The sequence below is a fragment of the Lissotriton helveticus genome, chromosome 10 (genome assembly GCF_964261635.1).
Source record: "Lissotriton helveticus chromosome 10, aLisHel1.1, whole genome shotgun sequence".
Taxonomy (NCBI): domain Eukaryota; kingdom Metazoa; phylum Chordata; class Amphibia; order Caudata; family Salamandridae; genus Lissotriton; species Lissotriton helveticus.
The window spans coordinates 348,363,217-348,376,229 of NC_136071.1; the positions used below are offsets into that span (position 1 = coordinate 348,363,217).

At 44.9% G+C, this 13,013-nt stretch overlaps 1 protein-coding gene across 1 annotated transcript in view; it reads right to left on the reverse strand.

The window, feature by feature from the left end:
• PTPN23 (protein tyrosine phosphatase non-receptor type 23) overlaps positions 1-13,013 on the reverse strand; it is a 663,560-nt gene that overhangs the window by 204,659 nt on the left and 445,888 nt on the right. Inside the window, exon 19 of the mRNA XM_078662553.1 lies at positions 9,114-9,293. Coding sequence (XP_078518679.1) covers positions 9,114-9,293 — 180 coding nt within the window. The remainder of the gene's footprint in view (positions 1-9,113; positions 9,294-13,013) is intronic.

Sequence of the window (13,013 nt, forward strand, 5' to 3'; positions counted from 1 at the left end):
GTTTACAATCAAATTTCTTAAACAATATCAGTCCGTTCTGCTTCCTCATCTCCTAGCCCTCTTCACTGAGACAGTGGAACACAGGCCATTCCCCTCAAACTAGATTCAGCCACAGTTGTCATACTCAAGAAAAGCCAGCCTACAGACAGATGCTCCTCATATAGGCCCATTTCCCATATAAAAGCTGATATTAAGGTGTTCGTGTGGTGTTAACGTCTCAATTGAATCAGACCGTACTCCATTTGATCCACCCCGATCAATGTGGGTTTATGCCGAATGCCGGTGCTGAAATGGGCAGGCTTTGGGCCTTTCTTTCGTGGACTTATTAGTAGACTTATTAGACATCATACAGGGCTGTCCCCTATCGCTTTTGCTCTTTGCCTTAAAGATTGAGCCTTTGGCACACCTCATTTGTTGTGACGCCCAGGTGCATGGATGGTTTTGGGGGAAGGCTAGGAAGAGCGCACAGCTCTCTATGCCAATGATGTTTTATTGTTTCTTGGTGATCCCCAGTCAACAGGCCCGCCATGCCTTGAGATCCTTAACCTTTATGGGGAGGCCTCCGGACTGCGGGTCAATGTGACCAAGTCCTGCTAGTACCAATTACAGGAGATGCAAGTGGATATTTTGGGTGCCCCACAATCCAGATATGCAGTCTCTTCTTGAAGTCTTTAGGTATTTACATGGACTCATAATTTTCACCCCCTTCAGGCTAGATTGAACAGAGACCTGCATAAGTGGAATCATGTGGCTCTCAAATCCTAGGGTGGATAGCATTGTTTAAAATTATGTGTCTTCTGTGCTTCTTGTATGTCCTTGCCAACTTACAGCACCCAATTCCCCAAAGGTGGTTTCAGACAATAACTTTGAGAATCCCTGTATTTTTCTGGGTGGGGTCACCATCGAGTGACTTTTCTCAATGCAAGGCAATCTCATCTCCATATGAAGGAGGAATGGGTATGATAGACCTCTATGCCTATTACATCGCCGCACAGGTTGCAACTATAAATGGGTGATTTAACGGGGATGGAATTCCCACGCCTCCCAGGTAGAGCCATACCTATTGGGTCTAGACAGCATCCTGGGCCTATCATATGGAGACCAAATTCCGCAATCTCTTCCTGACTATACCAAGGTGACCTTGCTCTGCTGGACAGCGGCACTTCATTTCGTTGGTTGGGATTGCAGACTCACCAGGTTGATGTCATTATGGCGTGGCATGTGGTTACACTAGGTGGTGGGCCTAAGAGGTGTCACGTCCTGGAACAGAATAAGGTTTACCTATCTGGGAGACATTTAAAGTGGTGGTGTCTTGATGTAGTTACAAGTCCAACAAGAAAAATACCAACTTTCCCGTACACAATTTTATCTCTATCTTCAATTCAGCCATGCCCTATTGGTAAATGTCCCCGTAGATAACCACGTCCCAGAGTTGAACCCCCTTGAAGCAAAACTTTTACTGGGGAAGATGAGCAAAGGTGCCATTTCTAGACTCTACCGCTCACTGATCATTAATGCACTACATTGTTTCCCTGCTTTGCGACTGAGGTGGGAGGTATGGGTGGGGGGACCTAGAGGAGGACCACTGGTGCAAAGGTTATCTGTCCCCAGAGAGTTGACTATCCCCTTGCGCCTCTGCATGGTTCAACTTATGACTTATCTGACCCCCTCCGAGATTACAAACTGGCCGTAACTCCCGCAAGCCTGTTGTACTTGGCGCTCCCTAATTAGAGTGGACTTCTTCCATATGACTTGCACTCTGACCCCCTTCTGGGGAAAAGTAGGGTGTAAGCTATCTATGGCTCTTGGCCGCTGCATAGTCCTTACCCCAGAAGTAGATTGCTGGGTTTATTGGAGGAGGATGTAGGGATGAAGTTGGAGAGGGCTTTTATTGGGGTGGTGACCCTAGTGGCCAAGAGAGACATAGAAGCAGCTGGAAGTCACCTGAACCCCCTTCACTAACGATATTGCAGAGAGGTGACGATTAGTGTCCACCACAGGAGAAACCGATTTATGAGGCAAGAGGGTGCCACCGACAGATTTGGGGCAAGTGGTGGACATCTCTACTACTAGATGTGGGATCCTAAGTTTGTATGTACACTGGTTGTGTGTTGATTGCAAAGTAGTATGGATTGGTGTTACTGTATATTGCTATTGGTGAAAATCAATAAAAGTTGGTTATCAAAAAAAGAATTCTTCCAACTTTTTACACTAGTGTCTTGCGGCTTATCTCGTTTTTTTCTAAACACTTTTCTACATACCCAACTGGAAAAATAACATGACAAGTAGGAAACCAGCATATGCTTCTTGAATACTATTCCTTTAGATATACTTGGTAGGTGATCTACAGCATAAAAACTGGATAATGCAAATACTTGATTTATATAAGAAAAAACATACTTTAGAAGTATTAGAAAGTAAATTTTTTTTAGAAAGTTGGTCAACCAAATTAAGGAAATAATTGTTCACTGAAACATGAAGCCTGCAGTTCATCAATTCTTAAAGCAAACTGGATAACTCAGAAATATCAGTTTGCAAGAAATACCAAGCATTTGCAAACCAATAGGTCTCACATTTGCAAGAGTTTGAGCAATTGGCATTGTAAATGATAATGCCTTTTATTTATATGTTTTGAAAACCTGCAAGCAGTGCGTAAACACCTCTTGCAGGTTTTCTAAACAAATAAATAAAAGGCATTGTCATTTACAATGCCAATAGCTCAAACTCTTGTGAGACCTTTGTGGCAACTTCCCTTTAGCTGTAAACATCATTAGCTAAAGCGCAGGTGCTGTGATTGCTTCAAAAGTGAAATAGAAAAATTACATGTGTTGTTACGAAGTATGCTCAGAAGCAATTGGGGCACCTGTGCTTTAACTTAAGATGTTTAAAGCTCAAGCGTGGGTGGTGCCATTGTGACAAAAGTAAACAAATAGAAAAAAAAACGTGTGGCTGCCATTTTTTAGGGCTCGCGCCCTGCGTTGCACTGCGTAGCAGTGCTTCACAGCGGCAGGCATTTTGTAATCGAAAAATGGGGTTTGGAAGCTGCCCTAGGAATCGCACACGCTCGTGCGTGTGCTTTTCCTTTTGTTGGCAGCTATTGGCCTTTGCGTGCGTCTTTTAATGTAAGACTGCACGCAATAGGCCACAGGCGGGCGCATTGCTCCGCCCATGGCCTATTGGTGTCTATTACGAGCTTAGTGCGCGTAATAGGCCGCCACGTGTTTCACAGTGGCGCGCGCGCACCACTCGCACCGTTCGCGGGCTTGTTTATCTTTTGCAGCAGCGCTACGGGATCTCTAGCGTCTTGCAGATTTTCTTCCTTCGACGCAGGTAATTTTTTTTTTTGTACCTGCTCCTCCGACCTACTCTGGCGGCTCGAAGGAGCGTGTCTCACTCTTGTTTTGTTCTTTTTTTCTTTACATGCTACTTCGTGCGTAATGCAATCGTTAATATGGAAGACTATTTGACGTCACTTCGAACAATGTTATCAAATACGCTAATTAGTTCTCACTCCTACACATTTTCAAAACTTGACAGTTCTGCACTTTCTGGGCTGTATGAAATTAAGAAGCACACCATATAATTTTGAAAGCTAATTTAGTGCATTGTATTAATGTTGAACCTCAAAATAGGCCCTGTATTAAAGATACAGCATCTGCCATTATAAAAAAATATATACTGTCTTTGGGCTACACAACAAGCCCTCTGTTAAAGCTGCATTGCAAGTCTGAAACCTTGCCCAAACTCTGCCTGCCAAGCTTCACTCACCCAGGTAACCGGAGGGCTGGCCATGAACGCCTGCACCAGCTCCTCCACACGCGTGTCCCCCATGGTCCTCCACAGCAGGTCGGTCGTCAGCTAATCACCATCTCGGAGGCAAGATTCGTCACTGCGGGCTCATCTGAGGCTCTAGCAGGCCCCGCGCGCCTGTGTTGAGGTCAGATTCTCGCGAGCCATCGCAGCTCAGTGACTAGAGAGAGGCCTAGCGCGGGAAAGGGCCGACAGCACCTCGTTACCTCGACGAGAGCCTAACTGATGCGAGCCGACTCTTGACTCCACCCTGGTGCGCCCGGGGCCTCGGCTGACAGAAACTTCTCCGAACACTTGCAGCTCAAGGCATCCACCTGCAGGACCTCTCGACGCTCGCTCCCCTCGGCCAGCTGTTTACGAGCAGGGCAGAGGGCATGCGGCTGGTTCCGGGTAGTGCGGGGTCACCTCTTCCTGCCCCGCCTTCGCTGCTTCTCGCCGGGGAGGCGGATTCACTTCCACCTTTCCGAGCATGCCCCGGTGTGACTGGGTCGCTGTCACTTGCTCGTGTCGCGAGCGCTTTCTTCCGCCGCAGAAAAGAGAAGTTGTTGCCCAAAACTTCGACCGCTATCTCTATCACTAACGGACGCGAGCGGGAGGGGGGGGGGGGATAAGGGGCAACGTAGGAGCGATTTTTCCGTTTTTTTTCTTTTTTTTTTTTACTAAGCTCGATACCAACGCAAGAGGTCTTTAAAACCCATTTAAAACCCCTGTGTGAAATAATGACATGGGCTGAAATAAAATCATATTTCAGTGTGATTACAAAACAGCTGTGGTAGCGTGAGGTTTTCTGCATCATGGCGGCATTGCCCATATAGGTATCATTTTTGTAAAACTAAGGAGTTAGGTCCTTATGGGGCATGGGGATGGCTGGAACCATACTATATCAGAACAACAACAAAAATTGCCTCCACCACACTTATTTTCTAGAAAAATTAATTCAAAGACCAAACTCCAACCAGTTAAGTTTGACCTGCTATTTTTATTTATAGCTTTCTACTTGAATATTCTTTCAGGTCTATTTTTCATATTTCGTGCAAAAAAGGGAAAGAACTGTACATTCAAATAATTACATTAATATACAATGCTATTTACAAACATATATTGCATACCAAAAAAAAGAAATTACATAGACATACATCTCAAAAACATTACATCAAACAAAACATCATACATTTATGTTTTTATCTTTGTATGAAATAAATCTATATCCAAACTAAAGGACAAAGTCATAAATGGGAACACAATCGCCAAAACGACGATTACTTCTTACACTAGCATATGCTAGACTCCACTGCTAATGTTAATATTTGTTCCCGTAGGTGGGCCGACGCGTTTCAACTCCGGAGAAACAAGTTCCCTGATTCTCATCAGGGCTTTGTCACTTTTCTGTAATGAACCGATTCATAAACCTTCTAGGATTCAGAGGAAGGATCAAATCAACTTTGCTATCTGTATCCTTATTCTCAAGGTCGTGACTCATTAAGTTCAGAAGCATAGATTATTCCCTCGAATTCACTGTACGAGGTCTCTCGTGGGAGCGATATTTACTCTGACATTCATTATTGCGAGGCGAGTTCTCTGCGGTATTATCCTTGGCTGAATGTTACTGCTTTCGCCGCCTTGACGATTGTTATGTAGGTCCCGCAAGCCACAGACTGATCATGACTCGGTACTGGCTTTTCACTCGTCGGGTAGCTTCAAATGGTCCCATTTGTTGAAGAATTGGTCTTCGCGGATGGTCGAGCTAAAGGTGCAGCGTGAAAGATAAGGACGAGCTACCCGACGAGTGAAAAGCCAGTACCGAGTCACGATCAGTCTGTGTGCTTTGCTAAAATGTGAATCCATTTTTTCTATACAGCACTTCACATCGGGAACTAGCACATTTATAAGCACACCCAGTTTTGGATAAACTAAATGGGACCTCTTAAGATAAAGTCATTTTCCCAGGCTCACACTATTTGGCAACTGCGTTAGGTGTGATTATCAAGCTCCAAGTTTCTTAACTATACAAACAGTCGAGACCAGGAAAAGTATATAATTCCCTGGTGAAACTTGCGCCAGTGATCTAACTTGAAATGATGGGAGTCCCAGGTATGGTGATGGACCCCCCCCCCCCCATGGTGTTATTGATCAAACATTATTGTGCATCCGGTGGCATAGCAAGGGTCTCAACGGCAGCTATTAATACAAAGTGGGTCTGCCACCCCGGCTTGGGAGCAAACAATAGCTATAACTGGAGGTGCAGTGGACCCCTCAGTCAGCTGTGTTCTGGTGTCGCAGCACCTGCTGCACTATTGATAGCTATGTCCCTGATGCTACCTACTCTACCAGCCACAATAGGACCACACGTTGTAATAACACAGTCCGGTCGAGGAACTGGGGGGCTGCCAAGCTTCCACTCTGTCCAGGGTAGCGCCTCGCAGCGCTGGGGCTGCAGGGACATATGCTATGCCCGAGATGCCTGTATGAATTCCAACAAACAATTTTGTCAGGATGGTCAGAACTGGACCTGTCCTATTACTACTGACCCTTCTGCGCTTCTATGCAAGGATTGAAGGAAAAGTTTATAGAAGATATGGACATAAATTACAGCACCTCCTCTGGACAGTACTGGCCTTCGTATTACCCTTTCAGACAATCACACGATGTTTCGGAGATACCAAAACACGAGAACTCCAGTAAAACAAAAGCGCAGGCACGCACTAGTCTGTGCAGTGAAACAGCATGAGGTTTCAATTACAGCATTACACGCAGCATGTCCCCTGTGCATTGAGTCCACTGAAATAAGTGGGCAGAACGACCTCTTAACCTCAACCAGGGAAAACGCTGCTAACTATTGCCAATGCTTTACTATGTTCCACAAGTTTTAATGACCAACAAAATAAAACGAATAACGAGTGCATTAAGATTTTCACATTTAATTATGAAATATAAATGGAGATATTCTAAAATCCTGACTAATGTCTATTTGGAAATCATGGAGAAAGTATATATACAAATGTTGTCTTCAGAAGTGCATTTTCATAGCATTTCTGTATGTGAAAGAAAAACACAGCAAGGTGGTAAGAAAGCCCTGGGTGGGAACGGAACTAAAGGGTGCCTGCCGGCCCCCGCACCCACCCCCCGTGCAGTCTAAACTCGTCGTTATACCTTCCATGGGTCGTCAGAGGAGAGGATGTGGCCTAACGGCTACAGCGTCGAACTCAAAGCTGGACCGGGTTCGAGTCTTGGCAGGAACGCTCAACATCCTGTGATTCTGGGCAAATCACTTCATCTCCGCATGCCTACTAAAATTAATGTGTCATCTGTAACGTGTTGGTACTTATGTAAAGCGCTCTGATACCATGGGGTCGAGTTCGCACTATAAAAAACTCAAAAATGTTCGAAAGTGCAACAATACTTAGATTTCCGTTCTGCAGAAGGCTGAATATTTCGTTTTTGTCCGTGCACAAATTTGGTCAGGTAGTAAATCTCAGGTTACATTTGTGTACGGAGATAAAACCTCAAGTCAGTGCGAGGGATAAAACAGCATGTCAGGGCAAATGTTGTCTAGATTTCTATTGCCGACTAGAGAGCTTCAAACTTGGTAGCCCCGAGTCAGCTGCCACAACACTAACCAGATTTATCCATTGACCCGTTGAGGCGTTATGCATCTTCAATCACTTTACTTGGCTTATCCATCTGAATACGACGCTGTTCAATAAGGGACAGAAAGCATCATTTAACTTAATGCATGCACATTACCACAGCTTTCCAACATATTAATATGTTAAAAAAGGCACAATCATAAAATAGGATTTACGAAGTAATGCATAGTTTCTTCTGGTTTATTTAACAAACCACAAGCATCGAAACCCAGGCTGAAGCCCATTATTATAATGTTTCGACAATATTGCTGCATGATGGGATATTATCAGTTCAAAATTCTTCACCTTTTATTAATTTGCATCAGTGCATAAACAAGCACTTTGTACTTGTAGTCCATGGTTATGAGAAGCAAGGCTGGCAGTCTATTTTACGGTCAGCCTTGCTCATTGTAAGCAAGGACTAGACGCTCAAAGTGTGTGTTTCTGCACCGATTGCAGGTTTTAAAAACAAATGAATAAAAGGCATTGTCATTTACAATGCCAATAGCACAAACTTTAATAATGCGAGCCCTATTGCATTGTAAATGCTAGTTTTTATTTGTTTACTTTTGTCACAATGGCACCACCCACGCTTAGACTTTTAACATCTTAAGCGGGCACATCGGTGATCGCAAGGAACAAAAGGAAAGCGCAGCCGCCATTATTAGTGCTGAGGCAGGCTGCGCTAGTTAAACAAAAGAATAAACTGTTGCTAGAGAGCGTGCCCTGCCAGCAAAAGCAGGCAGGAGAAAGCCCTTTAAGAAAATAGTGCACAGAGGATGGAATTAAAACATACTGAGTAACAACGCGTGTAACAGGAGGTCTCCTCATGCAAGGTTACAAGAAGAGAAAAGGCGGAACTAAGGAGGGACTACTAAGCCTATTGGCCAATGAAAAGTCACCATTTACAAGGGACAAGAGCTAATTAAAAAGATGTGTGTAAAGTGGGCAGAGGTCCATGCCCTTATCCTGAATACAGCATGCCCCGAAGAGACCTAAAAATAGTAGAGTTAACAGATGCAAGGAGCGGATTTTTTTATTTTTTTTAAACACAAGCTTCTGCAGCCTTGTGGTTTTATGGTGTCTTAAACCCATGAGCCTGAGCATACGTGGTGCTGGACATCAAATTTCTGAACTTCATAAAATACACTAATCTCTGCAGCAGACCTATTAATCTACAGAACTATCTTCTACAGCATCACATTGAGTCGCTCAAGTCTGTATTCCAAGCCAGTAATCCACACTTCCTCAAAAAAGGTTATTCAAGTTATGAGTAAAAAGCATTAAAAAGAGTTTGGAAGAGTTATTTTTCAGATCTATAATAATGAGGCTGATACTAACTAAAAAGAGTCTACTGCCTTCAGAGCTGGGTGTTTACCGAGATATTTTTGTAACCTGTAGATCCCAGGGATGAATACCATAAGCAACTATTCATCAAATCATCCTTTTGAGTGTGATCAATTCAGTTAAACATTTGCTAATAATTTAACCTGTAATTTACAATGCTACAGGCCGGTATGCGGCTCTGGCACACCAAGCGTGGTATAAACAAAAATGATGAATACACAGTTTCAAAATATAGGGTACTTGGTGAGGTGTACAGTAGGTTTTGAATGTCCTGGTATGTGCACATGGCTATGATTGCCATTTCTGCCACAGACGAGTTAGAACACTTACTTTTCGAGAACCTGTTGTCGGCTGGCATCCACAGCCTCACACACTGCTCGCGCTTTCTCTAGAAGTTTAGCCACTTTACGTTCTAGATCCGCATAGAAGTCCTTCCCTTCCTGGGATTTCTTTATTAAGTCTTCATAAGCCTCATAGGAAGACACAAGAGACTGCACAGTGCTAGTCCACCTGAAGTAAAAAATCCAAACATTAAAAAATGTGTATTCTTGACAATTTCTTTAACTATTACAACCTATTAATTTCACTTTGGTTATAAAGGATAATTCTTCATCCCTACATGTGGCAAAAGAATAATTCAGAATTCTGTTTACAATTTATGCTGAAGTTTCCATAAAATAATATTGTAGACAGGAATTGAATTAAATCAGACAAGTACTCAAGAGGGAATTAAAAAGGGGGATCGTACTGCATAAAATATACCAGTTGAAAAATGGGTTTGATTTTAGGGAAGGCATTATGCATAGGTGATAGTACTGCTGATAAAGAGAAGCACAGAGGAAATCCTATATGTACACCCTTGCACTTTTATCTCCAAATGACCATATTCAACATGGTTTACAGTGAAGTAAATGTTTAGAAGACACACACCACTTGGGTACTTGGCTAACACTAAACTTCTTTTAGATGAATCTGTAAAGCATGCAGCATATTTAGAAAATTACACTATTTGTTCGGTCTCATATGTGGATGGTGGGATCCTTCGGCAGATGACAGGAGCTGTAATCATGCGACGGTCACACATGACATGCTGAAGTCTCAGAGAAATTTTAGTACCACTATAATGAATAGGCAGGTGTATATATATATATAGTTCCCTATTACAAGATGACATGTCACCAGGAAAAGGTGGACAATATGAATGAGCAAAACTGGGTGGAAAGAGGCAACAAATTAAGTGATCAAATGGAAAAACTCCAAGACTGCACATCATGCCCCAGTCGGAGTGGGGAAAGTCAGAATGTTGGGGTAATATTGCAACCGGGAAATACAGCTGTATCAGTAGCACCCCCAAATGCCGTGCTTTTGAACTAGAGACAGGGGCACTTGGAATGTGAGTGAAATAGTTTATTCCAAGGAAACTTGTGCTTTTAGTACAAGCAGGGGTGGTTCCTGCAAGAGGGTATATGGGGCGGAGCACCACTAGTCTCAGAGGACGGAGAAATAGATTGAAAGACTGGTCTGAGGCTGCGGCATTTATACTATCCAGTAGCAGTGCAGCATGGCGGTGTACAAACACACGCTGCACATGTGAGGTGGACGGCTTCAATTCCACCCAAATCACTCATGCGCAGTGTGAGTCTGTGAGGCACTGGTGAGGGCAAGCAGGCTCTACCTAAAGCAGCTGTTTTTCCAGGGCTTCGGTCGAATACTCTGCTCGCCCGGATCAATAACGTAGCTCAGAACATTCTTCTAGGAACCTGCCTCCTCGTCTGACAGGCTGACCCTTGATACGGTCACCCCATAACAATAGGAGGCGGGATTTTAAGTGCTGCTTCCTTCTTGCTGTGCTCGTTTCTTATTTCACTCCTTCCTTCAACCAGCTTTAGCCTGGCCCGAGAGAATCCTCTGGGAGGAACAATGTGATCAAGCTGAAAACATTGAGTGCAAGTGCTCCTTGCTCGTTTGTCAAGCTGCCTTAGAGGCCTGGCGCGTGTCATCTGCCTTCCATGGCTGCCAAATTTAGTCAGCACTCTACAAAACACTGCAGGGAAGACCCTTCCATTGGAACAGTCTTGGAGATAGCCTCATGATTACTTCTCCGCGCTACATACATTCTCCTTGCCAGCCTCACTTTCATAATTTCTGCTCATTAATTCCCACCAGCCTCCCCACTGACTCCAATCTACCTTCTTCCATTGTATTGCTTTGCTGGCCTCCAGCGTTGCTCCTTTATGACCAGGATTATTCTGGGCACAGACAACACAAGCAAACTCATTAGAGCACTGCTAGTGCATGGATGGTCCTTGCAAATATCTGGCACACAGGTCAGTATCCATGTGTTCACGATGGGGCACATGAAGGCAGCACTCTGGATATACCTCCAACACACCCCAAAAGTACCATTATTGGTTAATACGGAACATTAGCGTGGGCACTGCCACAAATTATTTGACAGACCCTGTAGGAAGGTGGAATCTGACTACATGGATGCCCCCACTTTTTTCCTGGTGTTTTGATGGTTTTTGACTTGGTTTTACTGGGATCCTGCTATTCAGGGCCCCAGCCTATCTGATTTCCTCTCTAAATTTATTCCATGTACATTAGGTACACTCCAGATTGGTTACTGGGTTACCCTTGTGAGTCCCTAGTATACGGTACTAAGGGCATAGGTACCCCAGAGGCCTACCAGGGGCTGGCGCATGTATTATGCCACCCCTGGAATGCCTTCCAAAATGGCATCACAGGTCTGCTACTGCAGCCTGGGTAAGGTGGTGCATGCACTCCTTACAGATATAGGTTTCCTATATCTACCTTATATCACTGACACAAACCTACAAGTCCCTCCTACAGCAGGCCTTAACAATCCTGAAGGCAGAGTGCTTGGTTTTGTGTGAGAGAGTGCCCATGCATGAGCAGGACCCCTCTGCAGCTTTCGGAATCACTTCTCTGTAGCTGTTCTGTGATGCAGCCAGACCATATACTCTTAAGTGCAATATAACCTTGTGGTTAATGCTAACTTTGGAATGGCTTGTTTGGTGTCAAACACTTTGGAATCCTACTCCCCCCCCCGCCAGTTCTGGCAGCGGGGGTACAATTCCACCCTTCTAGAGGGAGAAGACATGTACACACTTACTTAACTGGTAATAGTTTTAAAGAGCCTTGGCATCACAAAATGGATGCCACAGCCACAAGTCTGACCTCCTACTGCTGGACGAAACTCCAGCAGGGGAGGCTTGGACAAAAGGTTTCCTGTCACAGGGAGGTGTAACCACCTCCCAGACAGGCTTTAGTGTATTGGGGCTAGGTGGGTGCATTCAGAGAATGCTTTTCAGACAGTGCTGAGGGCACACTTGGTGTCCCTCTGCATATTCCAGTTCAAACCGGTTGCAGGGGCACTCAGCCCCTGCTCTGGCGCGAAACTGGACAAAGGGGAAATGGGTGTAGCCACCCACACCCTGGGTCCTCCAATAGGTGGGACCCTAGAGTAAGTCCAACCCCTAAACTTAGTATAAGTATAGGAACCCTGTCCGTAGGACTTTAGATTACCCTGGACGAAACTCTGCAACATATATCCTGGATCTTCGACATTGTATTTTGACTAGAAGACGGAAGAATCTCCCTTGGGGTCAAGGAGTGACTCCCCTGTTCAAACAGACACCAAAGAAGCATCTTGCCGGTCTGCATTTCCGAGGCTCTTGACGGAACCCGAAGGTTTTGCGACACAGGACACGGACTTCCAGACATCTCCGAGGCCGACACGAGATCACAGCAAAGCTGAGACCTGCAGCCATCACGAGAGACATGGAGCCGGAACTCCTGGACACCGTGTACATATGCAAGTGCATCGACTACCCGAGCTTTCCCGAAGTTGTGCATTGGGCTACATGTAGTCCAAGTCCCAAGCACCATCTGCACCGAAGATTGTGGGCCTACACTCAACGAGTGTTCCGTGGGCCCGCTTCTAGCATTTCCGCTCAAGGCTCCTTCGCGATCCCTGGTCCGTAGACTGGTGGGTTCCCACGAAGGCAACTCTTCTGTTTCTTGGGCTTTCCTGGTTGCTCCAGACGTGCCCAGACTCCCCTCCAAAGGGTGAGTTCCTCAGACCTTGCTGGTCTGCACCGAAGCCAATCTTTGCTTTCTGCGTGGGTTGCTGTTGCCAAGGCTTGTTGGGTCCAATTCGGAAACAGACACCACAGCACTCGACATCCTTCGTGAGACAGCTCGAAT